The sequence below is a fragment of the Stegodyphus dumicola genome, chromosome 12 (assembly GCF_044657685.1).
Source record: "Stegodyphus dumicola isolate Sdum_Otavi_A_Nest chromosome 12, ASM4465768v1".
Taxonomy (NCBI): domain Eukaryota; kingdom Metazoa; phylum Arthropoda; class Arachnida; order Araneae; family Eresidae; genus Stegodyphus; species Stegodyphus dumicola.
The window spans coordinates 121,599,815-121,618,285 of record NC_140779.1 but is presented as its reverse complement, the minus strand read 5'-3'; the positions used below and the strand labels follow the sequence as shown (position 1 = coordinate 121,618,285).

Genomic DNA, 18,471 nt, shown 5'->3' with positions numbered 1-18,471 from the left:
GCGGGTTGATCGTCACTTAATGTGCAATCTTTTGCCCAGTGCGGGCCAGCGCATCTCACACAATGGATGTTAAGGGTGCAAGTTTCAGAGGAATGAAAAAATCCTTGGCACCTAAAGCATTGAGTAGGGCCTTTACGGCCTCTGTAAGCCTCAAATTTGACCTCAGCGCCCCACATATCGGTGACACCGTACAGTTGGTCTATGAAGGGATGAGGTCGGACTTGTATGTAAACAAGTGGCATAGGGTGTCTAGTGCGCGGTTTAGTCAACCGGGCGCACCTATGCACTTGGAAACCCCATGATTCCACTTCATTTTTGACGTCCTCGATTTCAGTTTCTTTAGGGAAGCCTCTGATAAGAATTTTGATAGGCCTGTCCTGCTTTAGATCAAAAGTCTTGAATTGGATGCCGGCCTGCCGCATCCATCGTGTAACCTCCCTAAATTCTAGTTCTGTTTGAACAAATAATTTTAAAAAAGGTCCAGTGAGAATGCACTTGATATTAGGGGCAGTTTCTCGCAGGAAAGTCATCTGCGTTCTCCACTGTTTGCTGCTCTTAACGTGAATAGCCGGAATGGAGGGTTGCAGTGGAGGGGGGGGGAGCGCTCTGTGACTGCGCCGTACTAGTTTCTCCTCCTGAAGTTCCCCGTTAACAGGGGTCGCCGCTTTTTCGGATGGCCTAGAGTCTCCTTTTCCCATCGATAGAAAGACTTGTGTCAACGATAGGGGAATGGCCGGTTTATCGATTACGAGTTTCAAAGTCCGTCTCGTGTATGAACCTTTGTGTTCAGAGGCAAAATGAATTTTGCGAAATCTTGGAGCGAATTTAAAGAAATACTTCGCAGACACGAAGTAGAAACTGTAACAAAATATGTTTACTACTATGGAAAGTCATTCGATAAAGAGAGTAAGTAATTTTTGAAGATGTAATGAGTAAATAAAAATCCTCTAGAATGTAAATGCTTTCTTTGGTTGTTTAGTTGATATTTGGCCATTTTGTTCCAAAGAACTTATCAGCACTAATTTGTATTAATTTTATTGCGTACGATCTAGTTGATGTTGCGAGATTCGGTCCAAGTTGAAAAAAGGGTTTATAGACGTTCATATTCATTAATTTTGTTGCATAACGTGTAATAGCGTTATGTTTGATTTTTATTTGGTTTCATTGTCAGGTATTACGTGTTTTTTTTTTTTTTAAATAGCTGATGCTTCACGAAACATTCCGTAATATATTAAACATTAAACAAGATATACCGTGTTAGATTTGAAAATTTTTATTGTTGTTTCTTGAGAAACTCGACATTTGTCTCGATGACTACTATATTTTTCATCCTATTTTAGTGTATGAATGCTTGATTTGAAATATAATCATTTAATAGTCTATAAAGAAAATCCATTCTTTAGTTTTATCATTAACAACATGTTTCAAAATAACCTTATAATAAACACTACCAATTCAAAAAATATTCTGTTTTATTTTCAGGTAATAGTTCACCATAAAATTATAATGCATTGAAATATCAGGAAGTTATAATAATAAAGATATTGAATTTTAGAAAACAGGAAAGTTTTCTGAAATGTATATATATTTCTTTAGTGATGTGATATATATATTTCTCTAGTCAATGAATGCTACTTATCTTGTGTGTAAAATCACATTACTGTCTATTTTGACTCTTAGCACCAATGGACTAGCAGATAAGATAGCTGAATACTGGATGTTTGATCAAGGTACAAATACTGTTGAATGGATTAGCTGCATGGGAATTTTCCTGTTCTCCTTATATATAAGTGAATACAAGACAGTTTCCCATTAGACCTTCTCAAAGGCATCCCTTTTGCGTAAGGCAGCTAGCTCATTCTATACTTTACCTAGCATATATAATTTTAATATGAGACAAAATGACATAATTTTTTTACATAATAGTTTAATGCTTTTAATATCTCTCTATGTTTGCAGTAGGTGCTGCTTAATGTGATTACATTTGCCCATTTTTGATAATATAAGATGATGAGAAAAGTATCTTTTAAAATAGGAATTGAATTAACTATAAATATAACTAGCCACTTTCTTAACATTTTAATTAGGAAAAATAAAAGTTTGTTTATCGATTGTTTACAGTCTTCATTGCAAAAGTTCATTTGAGTAGTCCATAATGTTTCTGAAATTTATTGGACCAATTCTATACCTATAATCTTAATACTTGGAGGGCATCCTTGTTTAAAGAGATTTTGCCAATGTAAAATCTGAAATTGCGCAAAAACGCAAGTGTATTTTGGCAAAGATGTTTTCAGGAATTTTTACCTCCCTTTTGAAGAAGAGGGAACTGTGCTGAAGCCCTTCCAAATCAATAGCTATTGAAAATTCGTATGAAATTAAGTTTTTTTTTTTTATTTTATTGTTTTGCGCTTTTTTCTAAATGCTTGATTAAAATCATTTTCGTTCTTCAGTTTAAGAAATTTATTGTATAATATTTTGATTATATTAACCAAATTGAGCAAATAAAATTACAGCAAATGATGCATTTTTTATGTTTCCATATATGAAAGAGCAGAACTTAGAAATTCAATAGCCAATATACACGACATCAGCTGCAATACATTAAGCAGTGTCTACAGTATGTAGTATATATAGAGACAGTTAAATGTATAATATGTTTATAGAGATCTGTAATTTCTTTCTTTTAAAAATCAAAGTATAATGTTAAATGTATAATATGTTTATAGAGATCTGTAATTTCTTTCTTTTAAAAATCAAAGCTTATCAGATTGTGATCTAAATCAAAACTTTCTTTCCAGTTGAACTAACTCCAGATTTACGATTAAACTGGTTAGATGATATTCCCTATTTCCACTTTGGGCGAAAAACCTATGTTTGCCATCAAGGAAAAGATCTGAATAAACGTCAAAAGGAAAATTATGCTAAAGAAAAAAATGAAAAGGTAAAATAACATTGTTATATTTAAAAATTTATACAAAAATATCACCTCTTGGATTATATATATATATATGTGTGTGTGTGTGTGTGTGTTTTTTTTTTTTTTTTTTTTTTTTCTTTTAGTGTCAAACTGATCATGCTTTTGGTAAAGCATATTCCAAGAACCAGACAACTAAAAAAGTTAATTGTCCAGCTGTAATTAATGTTACCCGAATGTACAGGATGCCTCAGTTCAAGGTAGAAGTTTATTTAACTTTTTGTTCTAAGATGGTCTTAGTAATTTTAGAGAATTTTTTTTTAAGGAAAAAATATAATTCTGTCACGTATGAGCAAGATGTATTGAAGGTATTCTATGATAAAGTATACATACTTTTTGACATAAAAACAAAAGGTATTTTTAGAGTCACAATGTAAAAAAGAGAAATGATTTTTTTGTCTCTTTATTCAACATATTTTTCTAAATAGTTTTTTTTTTTTTTTTTTTTTTTTTTTTTTTTGGCCAAAAGAGGGTTTTTAACAGTAATATTTTCCTAAATAAATAATTCAGTAATTGACATGCAAATAAAATGATGTTTTCAGGCCAGAAATAAAGGCTTTTTATGCTAATTATATTCTAACCAATTTGCTACAAATAGAAATAAGTTGTTCAAAGTGAAGTTTTATTGGTTATGTTTCTTTGAAGAAGTAATTTGATCTATTGTTATAAAAATGGAAGATCCTTTTTACAGCTTTTTTTAAAGGAAAGAAATGACTCCTCTCTCTCTCTTTTTTTTTTTTTTTTTTTTTTTTTTTTTTTTTTTTTTTTGAATAATTTGCTATGAACAGAAAGTTTTTAAAATTGAACCTTTATCAATAATTAGTTTTAGATGACTGTGCTGGAATTTCTAAATTTTACTGTGATAAATATGTTTAAATTACAGGTAGTGCCAACCCGAAAAAGAAAGATTATGATATCTCGGAAAATTAAGGAAAAACTAGCCAATAAAGATAGTATTGCTGGTGAAGAAGTTTTCATGTTTAATTTACCTAATAGCCAAGATCATCAAAATCATCTAATGGGTAACATGGCTGCAGTAATAGAACCTATAGATGCTAGAGTGCGGCATTTCATAGCTTCTAAAGTTAAGAATGGAAAATGCAATGCCACTGTAATTGCAGAGCTATTAGAAGTATACGTTTCAACTGAATTGGGAGAAACTGATAAAACGCGCAGACGATTTTATCCAGAAATGGAGGCAATAAGGAAAATAATAAGCCAAGCAAAATCCAATATTAGAACTAGTAAAATTGACCAGGAAAATACAGAAATGTTAATAAATAGCTGGGATACTTCCAAGTGTTCTGTTTTTTTTAGACCATGTACTGAAAATACATATGATGGTACTGAGCCAAATGACTTTACAGATTCAAAACTAAATCTGCTATTTGTATATCAAAGTGAAGAAATGAAAAATTTATATGTCTTATATGGTTCTAATCTTGTTCTTCTCGACGCGACCTATCGAACCTGTAAGTATGCTCTCCCACTTTATTTTTTAGTTGTCAAAACAAATGTGAACTATCAAATAGTGAGCATAATAATTACACAAAATGAAACAGCCAAAGCATTAGAAGAAGCTCTTATAATTATTAAAAATTGGTCGCCTCTCGTTAGACCAAAATATGGGATGGTTGATTTTGCAATGGAAGAAATTACAAGTTTGGAAAATGTCTTTACAGGAATTAAGGTTTTTATATGTAGTTTCCATCGAGAGCAGGCATGGTCAAGATGGGCTTCTAAGAAAAAGAATGCAGTGGTTCCCAAAGAAGAGCTTTTGTGTAAATTACGTGCCATAGCAAATGCTCCAACTCAAGATGAAATGGTTGCAGCAATAGAGGTATTAAAATCATGGAACCAATATGAAGCTGTGAAAGATTATTTTGAATTAACATGGTTCAAGGAAATTGAGAGATGGGCTTTGGCTTACAAACCAAATGACTTATTCATAAACTCGAACAATGGTGTTGAACGCTTAAATGAGGAACTAAAATATAGATATCTTCAGGGATATAAAAACTGTATGCTGTCTGAAATAATTAAGATCTTGGTTGAGAAATTTCTGTCAGAAAGATATAGAATTTACGTCAGAAAAAATCTGAGTATGCTTTCGCAGGCCAGGTTATACAATGAACATGTACCAAATTATTTAATCAATAAGCCAAAATGGTTAATTGATCACATAAAAACAAAATTAAGAGCTGCTGAAGTTTATGTGGGTAGTATAAAAAAAATTTCACATGGCTTCTTTAAAGTTTCTTCTGAAACTAAGCATGATGCAGTTTATTCTGTCACGTTTGATGAACAGAAACAACTGTGTCAATGCACGTGCTTAGATTTCAGAAGAAACCGACTGCTGTGCAAGCATATTGTGTTTGCTGGCATGAAGTTTCCAGCCTGGAGTTTGGAATGTACTGCAGAATGGCTATTTTCAACACCTATTTTCAAAGTTGATGAAGATTTAGTCTCAAGAAGTATTTCAGGCACCAGAAAACGAAAATACTCATCAACTGAAACTCCTTCAGGTGGAACATCAGATAATTTACTCACCATATCTGAAGAAGCAACGTTGAGTAAAAAAAGAAATTTGATCAATGAGTGTGATGCAAATTACAGATCAATTCGGTCACTGCTTTGGAATTTAGATAGCGAAAATTTACACAATGTAGCCAACTCTTTGAAGGAGATTTTCGAGTCTGCTTCAAAAACAATTATGCGAGATGAAAATACTGGTCTACCGCTTCAAATTGAAAAAAAAATTAAACTAAAAAAAAGTAAAAGAATTGTCAAGAAGTATGGTCAACTAAACCTCCATCGCCGTAGAAATACCAGAGTTGGAATAAAGGTGGATATACATAAAGAAACCATTTCAGTAGATGGCCAGTAATTAAAATTAGTATAAAACCTAAAGCAGGCTACAAAGAGCCTTTGGTAAAGGTGACACCCCCACCTATGAGTGGATAATAGAGTAATCTCGGGGACCTGCATGCCATGGATACACTAATACTTATTTTCAAATAAAATAATAAATTTCATACTTTTAGGATAATCTTAAATACTGAATATTATCATACTTGAAATACTTTAGTATGTGCATTTATTTTCGGATTCTTCAGAATTTATAGTGAAAAAACTGCTACAACTATATACTATCAAATACCAGATTTCAGACAATTAAAATTGACGATAATTCAAAGTATAACATATAAGTTTTGTACAATTCAATAAACATAATACATGTTATTATTTAGTAATATTTATTTCCTGAACAACTTTACAAACACTTATTTGAGAGTCATATAACTTATTTCTATTCAATAATGCTGCAGCTGCATTGATTGTCACAATCAAGACATATGAGCAATATAGTATTTAATGCACTCAAAACTGAATCTGGTAAAGACTTACGGCATATTGGTTACCAAATGCATCTAAAGCAAACCAGTATGCAGGGTTAGTTTTACAGGTTCACTTGTTTTCAAATTAGCAACTCTGTAAAAGTTTTACTCTTGGTTGTACTGACACTGCCTGTTCTTTCTCATATCTAATTGTAGTTATTTGGTTGTAATATGCAGTAAAGGTAAGAACACTGGTGTAATATGCTGTAATTTTTATGTTAGATAGCCCAGTTACATGACTACAACATTTTTCCACTACTTTTTTTACACTGTAAACTCGGTTTAGAAAGTTATTTTCCATGATTTTGGGGTGTTGTATAATACATCATATGGAATAACTACAGTTAAATGTATTCATTCAAAAGAGGATATATTGTCTTGCTGAATCTTTTCCTGTACTTATTGTTTGATTTAATATTTCCAATGTGGTGGATTGACCATCATGGAATCATAGCATCCAGTAGATCTTTCAATATAACTCCATTCAGATATTCACATTTATATTATTGTAAATTAACGTAGAAGACAGATTGACAGATATTCTCAGTTCATAGTGCCAAAGTGTTTTTTAATAATGCTAAAATACAATTTTAAAAAAAAAAGATTACTCATGTTATTATGTAGAATTAATGTTAAAATTCCATACAAGAAACAAGCATCGATTAATTGTGTTATATAGAATTAAAGAATAAACAGTAAGGTAGAAATTTATAAATGCATAAAACACAACAAAAGGCAGGGCTGCATTTATTCATCCAGTTCATTGAAAAAGTTGTGGCTTTCCTAGACCCCTACCCCTTGTCGAACATGTAGGTTGTTTCGAATGTTGTCATGAGTAACTAACATAAAATATAATTTTTTCCCCAAATTAGTATGTTATAATTTTTGAATAAAAGAAGAGTGAGATAAGTGGTTATTCTAGCCGAAATAAAGTGTGCGTCGAGTTCCAGTAAAGACCCAAAAATGTCATCTGGGAAAGCTGAGAAAGGGAAAACGAGCTAGCTTTAACCTGAGTCTAGAGATGCATATAATACATACATACAATACAGATAAGTGTGAGTAAACTGGTGCACTTAAATTATAACATAAGTCACAAATGTACATTACAGGTAAAGCATGTCAATTTAAATAATACGTGTATTAAGTATGGCCATAGGCCATTTACAATTATTTGGGTCATTCACATTATAATCGTAAACCCTTATAACAGGGTTGTCTTCAAATCTTTAAATTCAGAAAAACTTCTAAAATCGTAATTTTTTCTATAGAAGAATTTCTATCCTCAGAAAAATAAATGTTAAAGAATTGAAATATAAAATTTGTGCATTTTATGCAGAAAGTAAAAAGAAATTCATTATTTCATTATAAATTTAATCATAAACAAAAATCTGCTTAATATTTTTTAACAATAATAAGAGAATTTCAAAGATTATTTCAAGTATTTCATTTTGATGTCCAGTGATATTAAAAATTGTTTTAAATTTTGACTTACAGATGCCCTAGAGGAGTTGCATGGTATCTTTTTAAAATTTCTGTGAAACACAGTTTGAAAACCTTCAGACTACTCGAAAACTTCAGATTATGTGAAAAAAGAAATGTAGATGTAAAGAGCAGTGATTAAAAAGTTTTAATGACCAAAATATTTTCATTCCATCAGATTATTTGTGTATTTTGAAGAAGACACAATCAGATAATAAGATCATAAATAGAGGATAAGTTTTTTTTTTTTTTTTTTTCTTTTTTTTTTGGGGGGGGGGGAATTATTGCATATACCATACATTTTAACATATAGAATATTCTTGGATTGTCTACTGAAAAAAGTACATAATATATGTAAATTTTAATATATAAGAAGTAATGCAAATATTTCAATAAATGAATGGATAAAAATGGCCTTCTTAAACAACCTCATGTTTAAATTACTTAGAGGAATTTATGCGAACATGTTTCTGTTGGCATTAATTAAACATTAACAAATGTAGATGAACACAAATTGCATAATGTATTTTAATTGAATATATGTTTTGGAATGAAAAATGTAAACAGCCTTAATATACTTAATAACTCGGATTTGTAATGCATATATTTTTATTTCCAATGGCAGACAAAAGTATTTATACAGACACACTATCAAATAAACACACACAAACAAATATATCACACACTAAATAAACAGAGAATAAGGAAGCCTATTTACTACTGCTTGAACGTACTCTAGGCTTCCAGTAACAGCCACAGAGATCCTGTACAAAGAGAGCCATGCATTTTGCAGATGGTGGAGGTTCGTATCTTGGGCTTTTATCACAAAGGACGAATACAGAATTTTTTAATCAAAAAGTTTTGCTGAATAATGACGAGTTAAAATACAAGTTATTATGATGGAATTAGCCTTTGGGTATCGGAAATGAATATGTAGTTGAAGAACGAAGGTTTGCTTTAAATTACAGATTAATTACACATAATTAAATTAATGTATTAGAATACATTAATTTAATTATGTGTTTTAAAAATATCATTTTAATATAATATTTTTCTAATACATTTATTTTATTATCCAAAATTATTTTCTAATTAACAGAAAGATACAGCATAACTTTCAGTGATCCATTGTCAAAAAAAGGCTTCTTCTGGACAGCTTAATAATAGTACAAGGAAATAAGCTTATTTTATGCATGCCTTGTGGCATGAGATAATGAATTTCTGAAGTATTTTAAAAACTGTAAAAATATGTACATATACCATAGAAATGATTTTTAACACTAAATAAAATTCAATACGTGCCCATAGTAAGATCAACTTATGAAAGCTTTTTTACCAAACTGGAAATCATTGCATAAGGAGGAAAATTTCCAAAAGCCATTTTTTAATTTTTATAATATGACTAACAATAAGGTATTGCTTTTTGATCAATAACATGGGTTGTTTGAACTAATAAAGAAAAACAGCTGAATGCACATATTAGTAACCTTAAATTGCATCAGTATTACAGCGAGTTAATTCTAAATCACAAAACACTTCTGTAAGACAGTCAGACACAGCTGCTACAAAAAATTTTCTATGGAAGTGGTTGTCTTAGGTGATATTTGATGTCAATGTTATTAAATTACCACTTTTGTTATCATCATAGTGTGGTATGCATCTCTCTGTGTATACATTTTGAATCTGAAATAATGCATTCAGCATAGCATATATACTTTAGGGATAATTGGGTGTAAAGAAAAGTCAATAAATACAAATTTATTTGCATACAAAAATAATTGTATGGTTAAAATGTACACAAAATGATGAAAATACATAGTTTTTTTATTATTAATTACCAGATATAAACAGCGCATAAATCTTAACACTAAGCAGGATTATAATTTAAAAAGAAATCAATAGCAAACAAAAATCCACAAAATATTAGTTCACTTGAAGCACTACACATCTTAATATCTGCTGCAAGAATGAAAAAGAAACATGTGCCTACATGAGAAGCAACAGAAAGAAATTGGAGAGTATGGTTAAATAATAAAAACCAAATCCTTAATATCATCTACTGACAGAAAGAGAACAAAATGCAAATAAGAAGCAAATTTCTTAAAAGCTAACAATAAAGAAGAGATTAAAATTAGGATGAACTGTCATATTTTTATTGACATAAAACATCAGATGCCACTTGAAATCAAATGTCAAGTGAAGTGGTGCCCCCACCCCAGTATAATTTTTCGATGTAGAGAAATGAAAATCGTAGACAAAACAAAATTTATAAATTTCTTATTATAAATACATAGTTATAAATACATTCCTCCAGACATAAGTTTGTGCTGTTTAGTACAAAATTTAAGACACGCATCTCAGCTGTTCGGAGCAAAATTTTAACGCTGTCTTTGCTTGATCATTGTATATGAAACAACACAGTCAGAGAATATTATAGATATTCAAAGAAGGATTCAGTTGGTATTTCTCTAAGATTATATTACATATATAAGAAAGTGCTTGTGTGGTATAGTATTATAATGTTTATAATAACACATTATACTATATTTAATTTTTTACTAAATCAACCCAAGTTTTAAGGCCCGTTTATTCGTATATATATGCACACACAATTAAGTACACAATATATTGAAATAGATATATCACCTAAAAAAGATATATCCCTATGAACAAAACAAAAATTATGGGTCATTCAAATAAATAAATATTCAGTGATTCTTTTGCTGTGTTCTACCCTACGTAATTATTACTTTAAATCGTACATATACAATCAGTAGTCTAATATATATTTTACAATCAGGCATTATTACTACTTAGTCAACAATACAGACATATCTAAATTTTCATTATTGTTTACACTCATTACATGCACAATTGCGGTTTTTTATTTTAACAACAGAAATGAACTAAACATATCAATACTCTTGATCATTGTATCAGCAATACGAGCAAGTTTCTGTGTATCATACAGATTTATTCGCATTGCGCCCAGTCTCGTATACCGCAAAAAAATAAATAAATAAAATAAAATATGAAGGTGAAGGCCCTTTTCCGTTCCGCAAAATTTTCCACAATTCCGCCTAAAACGTAAACAAAGTATCGAGACTTCGTAATCGATTACAAAGTGCAAAGCTATCAGCTAGTCGTCATCGATGGGGAAAGGAGACTCTTGGCCATCCGAAAAAGCGGCGACCGTTAACAGGGGGGTGATTATCGAGCTTCCCTTGGCAGGACTGTGACCGCTGTCCAAGAGGCTTTCTTTAATTCTTTCATATTTGTTTTTAGAAACAATATTTTTTGAATTTGCAATTACTTCAGTTGGGTTACTATCATCAATTGTAATGATTTCTGGAGTTTTTCCCTGTTTGCGTGATGCGGGGGTAATAAAGCCCTCCGAATCTACGCTCGCAGTCTTTCTTTTTCTGCTGGAGGCACTAATGGTATCTTGAGCCGAGGGAGTCGAAACTGGTCTATCTGCTTGCTTCTTTACGCTATGCGTGCGAGAAACAGGTTTCAAATTGTCCTTGAGTTTCTCCTTGCGGAGAAGAGCTCCTTTTTCGGCGGCCATTTTGGCAATTTTCTCGTTTTCTAATAATTGCTGAAATTCTTGTAAGGTGGCAGGGAGTTGGAATATCTGTACATTAAGTCGGTTTGCAATGTCGTTGATCTTATTAAAGAGTGTCTTATCCGCTAGGTCTAGTTGTTGGTATCCAGAAGTATCCAGGGGGGCTCCAGTTCGTTTTAGAATCATTTTCTGCTGTTGAATGGCTTCAAACTGAGTTTTGAGTCCGTAAAATTCAGTGATAAGATTAGATCGGTCGTCTTGGGTATTATCATCAGATGGATTGCTCTCTGTACATGATTGCACGTTTGGAGTATCCAAAGGTGAAGCATTTGTTTGCGAAGAATCACAAAATTCCATGGATGAAGGCTGTGTCAGCGGGAGCTCGCAAAGCGAGCGACCGTCCTCGTCCTCGTCCATACTCGGAATCCAATGGAGAGATGCTCCGAAAAAGACGTTTAGCGAATCACTGCAGTAGACGCACAAGACACGCCCAGAAAACCTGGACATAAAAACAGTGAGTGAAAATAATTAGAGAGATTAGTCTGAAGAATACGCAGTCGTTGCGTAGAGAAGAGAGAGCCTTTCTCTTGTATTTTACGGCTCGTCCCGAGTCGCTAGTAAGCTTTAGAGAGCCCCTTTCTCTCTTGTGTATTTTACGGCTCGTCCCGAGTCGCTACTAAGCTCTGTCAAGAGCGGAAAAAGAAACTCTCAAAGAAGCGTAGCCGGACTTTTTCTCCGCTACCTTTGTTTGGACTTTGTTTGAACTCAAGTGATTATCGTTTCCTATGTAAACGGACTATTTTGCTAGGCAAACTACTTTGTTATGATAAGCAGTTGAACTTACCTTAAAATTCAACTTGTGTAATTTAGCACATATCCTTCAGTTAAATAAATATTTTATTTACGCTACCCAAAATAAAAATCTGACTGTTCTCAAATCGCTACAATGTGCAAGGACAAAAACCGAAGCAATTATTTGTAATGTTTTTTCACTATATTCGTTTTCACAATTGTAGAAAGAATTAGATAAATGTACATTTATATCCATATATTATGATGCTTCCAACCACAAAGATTTAATATTATTTCCCACAACTGTTAGACTTTTTGATCAGAAACAGAAATTAAAATTAGAATATTAGATTTTGTTTCATTGCCGGGTGAAACTTCACAAATAATTTTTAATGCAATAAGTACTATTTTAAAAAATAATAATTTGGACAATAAAATTATTGCCTATTGGGAGGATAACACTAACGCAAATTTTAGCGAAAAAGCTAGAAGAGGCATCAGTAACGTTTTTACGAAACTTAGCAAACATTTGAACAATAAATTATTGGGGTAGGTTGCGCAGAGCAAATTCTACACAGTACTATTCAAACAACATCTGACTTAATTCCAGTGGATCTTGAAAATATTAATGCAAAAATTTATTCGTATTTTTATATATGTATATGTACACTGTGCGTGTCGAAAGTTTGAAGGATTTTTGTGAAAGCTCAGAAATCGAATATAAAAGAATTATTGGTTACAGCAAAACACGATGGCTAGCTCTTTTACCAACTGTGGAAAATATTTTAAAAATATACGAACCATTAAAATCATACTTTTTATCACAAGATAAACGTCCAAGAATATTGAGCTGTTTATTGAAAATGACACATCACAAGTTTGGCATCAGTTCATCCACAACCAAGCTACATTATTTCACAATGCTGTGAAAATTATTGAAGGGGACAAAATTTCAATTACGGAAGTGTCAAATGAAATCAATAATTTAAAAACAAAATCGCGAGAAAGAACTGATAAGGATTACGTTCCTTTAGTTATTCGAAAGGTCATCACTGGGTTGGAAGAACAAGGTGCCATTAAACGACCTGATTTTCCGAAAGAAGTCAGAAATTTTTATAATAACTGCTTGGAATATCTTGAAAACAGACAGTTCAATTCGAGGATATTAAAAATTTTCATTGGGGGACTCAAAAGGAGATTTTATGGGTATATGTGGAAAAATCTTTTTAATATATAAGTAACCATTTTCCGCAAAATAATATTTGCAAAAATGATCGTTTTGATGATGTGTCATTTTTAAAAATATACGTTACTGAAGAAAAAATTAAATGTTCGTTGTCTGCAAATGTGGAAACAGATAAAAAAATTGACAGAGTTATTCCTTTATTTTAAACAGAATAATATTCCTTATGAAAATATTTTGAAAATTTTAGAACGTGTCCTCTAGCTTCCAGGAACAAATGCAGCAATAGAACGTGTTTTTTCTAGTATCAATAAAATATGGACAGTTGAAAAAACGCAGTTGAACATTAAAACTTTAAAATATGTATTAAGCGTAAAATATAATTTGACCAATTCATGTGAGAAATTTCACGACATTTTAATAAATGACTCGAATCTATTGCAAAGTATTCACTCGGATAAAAAATATAACCGTGAAAGAAAACCTTAATTTTTTCAATAAAATTTTAATTTAATTAAAAAACATAATATTCAAATTATAGTTTTTTGCAAATATTTTTATAGTTACCAATAGTTAATAATAAATATATTTTTGTATATTTATAGATGAGTAAATGAATGTATACGATAAAATACTTTTTTTTTAATTATTGCTCTGCTTTCATAACTAAATTACAATTTTCATTTCATTCCATTTGTCTCAATGAAAATGTGGTCACTTTATGCTAGTAGCGTTAGCTTGGGTATTCTTTGGGTTTTTCGACCGGCTGCATTGAAGTTAAAGGCAATTCCCGCATAAAAACCTTTCTAATTCTTTCTGATTATTAGGTTCTTTTGGTAATTTCAGTGGTAGCTGAGACGTTGATGGACAATTAGTGCTAGTAGCGTCAGCTTGGGTATTCTTTGGGTTTTGGAAAAATTGAGTAATTTTAAAGTTCTGGTTTATTAAGGCTTCCTTTCGCTTTCTTTTTCTTCATTACATTCTGATCCTTAGACGGTTTTTTCTGTTTTTCTTCCGACATATGGTTAAAAATAAAAGTAGAAAATAATTATTATAAGAACTATTGCGTAAACCCCCTTCTTAATAACAATCGGAAAGTCACTGTTTTAAATATTTTACCTTACTTCTGAAAAAGTGAGTATATCTTAAACCATTGCTTGCAAAAATATATATTAGATTAATATCGAATAATTCAAGGAGATAGGGGTACTCTTTTGTTTATTAAAGTAAATAAATCGAATTTAAAGTATTGTTGCGTGCGTACGGGTTCGTTATGAAATGAATGCACAAGTCCGATGAAAAAAAATTAACAAAAATTTATTATTATCACAACAAAAATGCTTAAATTTTCTCAAATTATCACGCAGTATTACAATATCTCACAGTAGTTTTCTTTTAACTACTCAAATGTCCAATAGAACGTAATTCAAAACAGCTAAAGAACGCTAATCCACGAATTCGCGATAATCAACAACGGCAGTTTTCTAAACAACAACAAACTAAGCAACTACTACAAACTGAGATGTTTTCTTCCTTTTATAAGCTTTTAAAATTACGCGCTAGAATTTTCCAGTACTTTCTCGAAATCAAAAAGAGATATTTATTTATTTAACGCACGCGCTTTTGTATTTTTAATTTTTCCGGCTTAGCTTTCTTTTAATATTCGTCACGCGCTGCACTGCGCGAGAAATAAAAATATTTAATTTATAATTGAACTAACATTAGCTTTTTAAATACCAAATTCGTAACACTGCCCCCTTCCCAAGGACTGCACGTCCCGGGCAGTACAATCCCTGGACAGGAAGCTAAACTTACAACTGTGGCATAAATGCAACTGAGGCATAAACATTACATCACAATATCAAACAACATGAACAATAAATGCAATAACTAACTTAAACAAATCAAATGCTATCAAATACTAAATACAAATCAAATACTAAATACAAATCAAATCAAATACACATTTAAAAACAAAAAGGACCATGGTCTGATACTATTTACAATTATTTACATTATGTACTATGGCCATAGTAATGAGCTAACCTGTCGTAAGAGTTCGAAAACTCACGGATCCGAACCACGACGTCATTCGTGTTCAGCACTGTATATGGACCATCCGAAGGTGACTGTAATTTAGGTGACAGTCCTTTTCGTTGAATCGGGTTCCACAACCACACCTTGTCTCCTTTGTTGGATCTATGTCTAGTAGCTCTTGTGTCGCATCTGGTCTTCGTTTTCTCCGTCGCCAAGTTGACTCGCTTTCGTGCAGAACGGTGCATCCCCTCAAACCGGGCCTGGGCATCTTGGATGTGTTCCTCAGGCGATGAAGGCGCATCCGTAGAGAGACTAAACAGGCGGTCACAAGGCAGACGAAGGTCTTGACCGAAGAACTTCTGAGATGGAGAATAGCTGATAGTCTTGCGTTTCTTTTCGACCCTGATATGATTTCGGCAGCTTCCCGAGCTCGATCTTTCGGACAAGGCGTCGACATTTCCAGGCGAGGATCCCTTTTGAGGATGGATAGTCATGCCATCAGATGCTGAAAGCAGCTTATTGTTTTTGAAATCTAAGGAAAAATTGTATTTCCTTAAAAAGTCCAATCCGAGTATGCATGGATCTGTAATATCCGCCACATATGCCGTGTGATGGTAGGCGGCACTTCCAAACGTGATTTTCAGGTTTAACTTCCCAGCTATGTCGATCTTATCACCAGACGCAGTCTGAAGGGTAACACAGGATGGCGTCCAAATAAGTTTATCTTTAAACTGTTCAGCTAAATCTTTCCTAATGATGGTAACATTAGCTCCTGTGTCAATGATCATATTGCAAGGAACTCCATCGATATTCCCATTGATGGACAGTCCGTTATTGTTGCCACTCACTATAGAGATCTTAAGCGCTTTAAAACAGTGTTTCTCATTATCTGGCAACCTCCGTTCCTTGATATGGTCATTAATTTGTTTCCTGCGTCGTTGCTCAGAAATTGTCTCAATTTTCGTACCCTGGGGTGTTCTGCAATTCTTTCGTACGTGACCTTCAGCTCCACAGCTCCAGCACTTTGGTTTCTTGTCAGTCCTTTTCCTTCCCGTGGCATTTAATTGTCTGTTTAAATCGTATGCTTTATTTTCCGTGCTCTGGGGAGTTCTGCAGTTTCTTCGTAGGTGGCCTTCAACACCGCAATTCCAGCACTTTAGGGTCGGTTTCGTTTCACCACTATTCCGTCTTAAAGCATTCACTGGTCTTGTCAACTCATCCGTTTTATTATCCGTGCCCTGGGGTGTTCTGCAATGCCGTCGTAGGTGACCTTCAGAACCACATCTCCAGCATCTTACAGCCACTTTGTTCTCACTGCTACTCCGTATCAAAGCATCGACTTGTCTGGATAAATCATCTAAACGAGCCATCAATTGGTCCCCTGGGTCGTGGACTCGCACAGCTCTGACTGGGTAACGATCTCTAAGAGTTGCTTGCTGGGCTGCCTCGAACTTCATGGCGTACACTAGAGCGCTTTTTAAATCTTTTACATCCGCCATTCGTAGAGCTTTTTGTATTTCAGTATCCCGGATGCCATCGATGAAATATTGCAGGGACAGGATTTCCCTTGTTTCTGTCGGGCACTCCGAAAAGGCGTGATGTGACAGCCTTTCAACATCCGTGGCGAGCTCCTGAAGTGATTCAGTGGGCTTCTGTTGACGGGATTTTAATTGAAGCCTGCTGTAGTCTTTTAAACATTTCTCGCCAAAGCGCAGCTCCAAAGCGCCGGACAGAGCTTCGAAATCTAACCTTTTGTTTTCGGGAAGAGTCTGAAGGATATCCGCTGCGTCGGCTCTTAAAGAAGCGGCGAGATGACAGGCCTTAGCTTGGGAATCCCATCCATTCGCATCCGCAACGATAGAAAACTGGGTCTTGTACACTTGCCAGGATGTCTTCCCATCATATGTGGATAGCTTCAGAAATGGACGAGCAGGCATCGGTAAGAATTTAAAATCATCATTCTTGCTCCCTGCCGTCGCTACGAATTTCTTTAACGTTTCCATTTCTTTGGCAACTGCAGAAACGCTCTCATCAATTTGTTGTTCGACTTGGTGTTGGACGGCACAAACTCTTCCTTCAATTCGTTCCTCCACAGCCGAAACTCTCCCTTCTATATGTTCTTTTACAGAAGAAACTTTTTTTTCTATTTCTTCTTTCACCGAAGAAACTCTTTCTTCAATTTGATCTTTTGCGAAAGAAACTTTTTCTTCAATTTGTCCAACTTTATTTTCAACTGTGTCAATTCTGCCTTCCATAGCTTCAAATTTATTTTCTATTATGCAGGTAATTTCTCTTTTCATTTCTTCTTGACATGCTTCAATCTTTTCTTGACCAGCTTGAACGGCTTTCATTTCGTCCTTAACGGATTCCTGGCCCAATTTCATTTCTTCCTTAACGGATTCCTGGCCCAATTTCATTTCTTCCTTAACGGATTTGACGGCCCCTTCCATCTTTTCTCGGAAAGCAGCAAATGCAGTCATCATTTGCTTGAATTGTTCTTCCATCGCTCTTGTTATTGGCATTCAAATCCCACTTCTGACACCAAAAATTGTTGCGTGCGTACGGGTTCGTTATGAAATGAATGCACAAGTCCGATGAAAAAAAATGAACAAAAATTTATTATTATCACAACAAAAATGCTTAAATTTTCTCAAATTATCACGCAGTATTACAATATCTCACAGTAGTTTTCTTTTAACTACTCAAATGTCCAATAGAACGTAATTCAAAACAGCTAAAGAACGCTAATCCACGAATTCGCGATAATCAACAACGGCAGTTTTCTAAACAACAACAAACTAAGCAACTACTACAAACTGAGATGTTTTCTTCCTTTTATAAGCTTTTAAAATTACGCGCTAGAATTTTCCAGTACTTTCTCGAAATCAAAAAGAGATATTTATTTATTTAACGCACGCGCTCTTGTATTTTTAATTTTTCCGGCTTAGCTTTCTTTTAATATTCGTCACGCGCTGCACTGCGCGAGAAATAAAAATATTTAATTTATAATTGAACTAACATTAGCTTTTTAAATACCAAATTC

At 33.2% G+C, this 18,471-nt stretch overlaps 1 protein-coding gene across 1 annotated transcript; it reads left to right on the top strand.

Annotated features, from left to right (window-relative positions):
- The first annotated feature begins 794 nt into the window (after positions 1-794).
- Positions 795-5,861, top strand: LOC118205496 (uncharacterized). Its single transcript, XM_085827420.1, has 4 exons — positions 795-906; positions 2,799-2,941; positions 3,061-3,174; positions 3,858-5,861. The coding sequence occupies exons 1-4, from the start codon at positions 798-800 to the stop codon at positions 5,859-5,861; spliced, it is 2,370 nt and encodes a 789-aa protein (XP_085683546.1). The 5' UTR covers positions 795-797.
- The last annotated feature ends 12,610 nt before the right edge of the window (positions 5,862-18,471 follow it).

What these genes read in the sequence shown, in the direction of transcription:
- LOC118205496 (XM_085827420.1), top strand. Translation starts at nt 798, where the DNA reads ATGAATTTTGCGAAATCTTGGAGCGAATTTAAAGAAATACTTCGCAGA. An exon ending in AAAGTCATTCGATAAAGAGA is followed by an intron (nt 907 to 2,798) that starts GTAAGTAATTTT and finishes CTTTCTTTCCAG; the next exon opens with TTGAACTAACTCCAGATTTA. An exon ending in CTAAAGAAAAAAATGAAAAG is followed by an intron (nt 2,942 to 3,060) that starts GTAAAATAACAT and finishes TTTTTCTTTTAG; the next exon opens with TGTCAAACTGATCATGCTTT.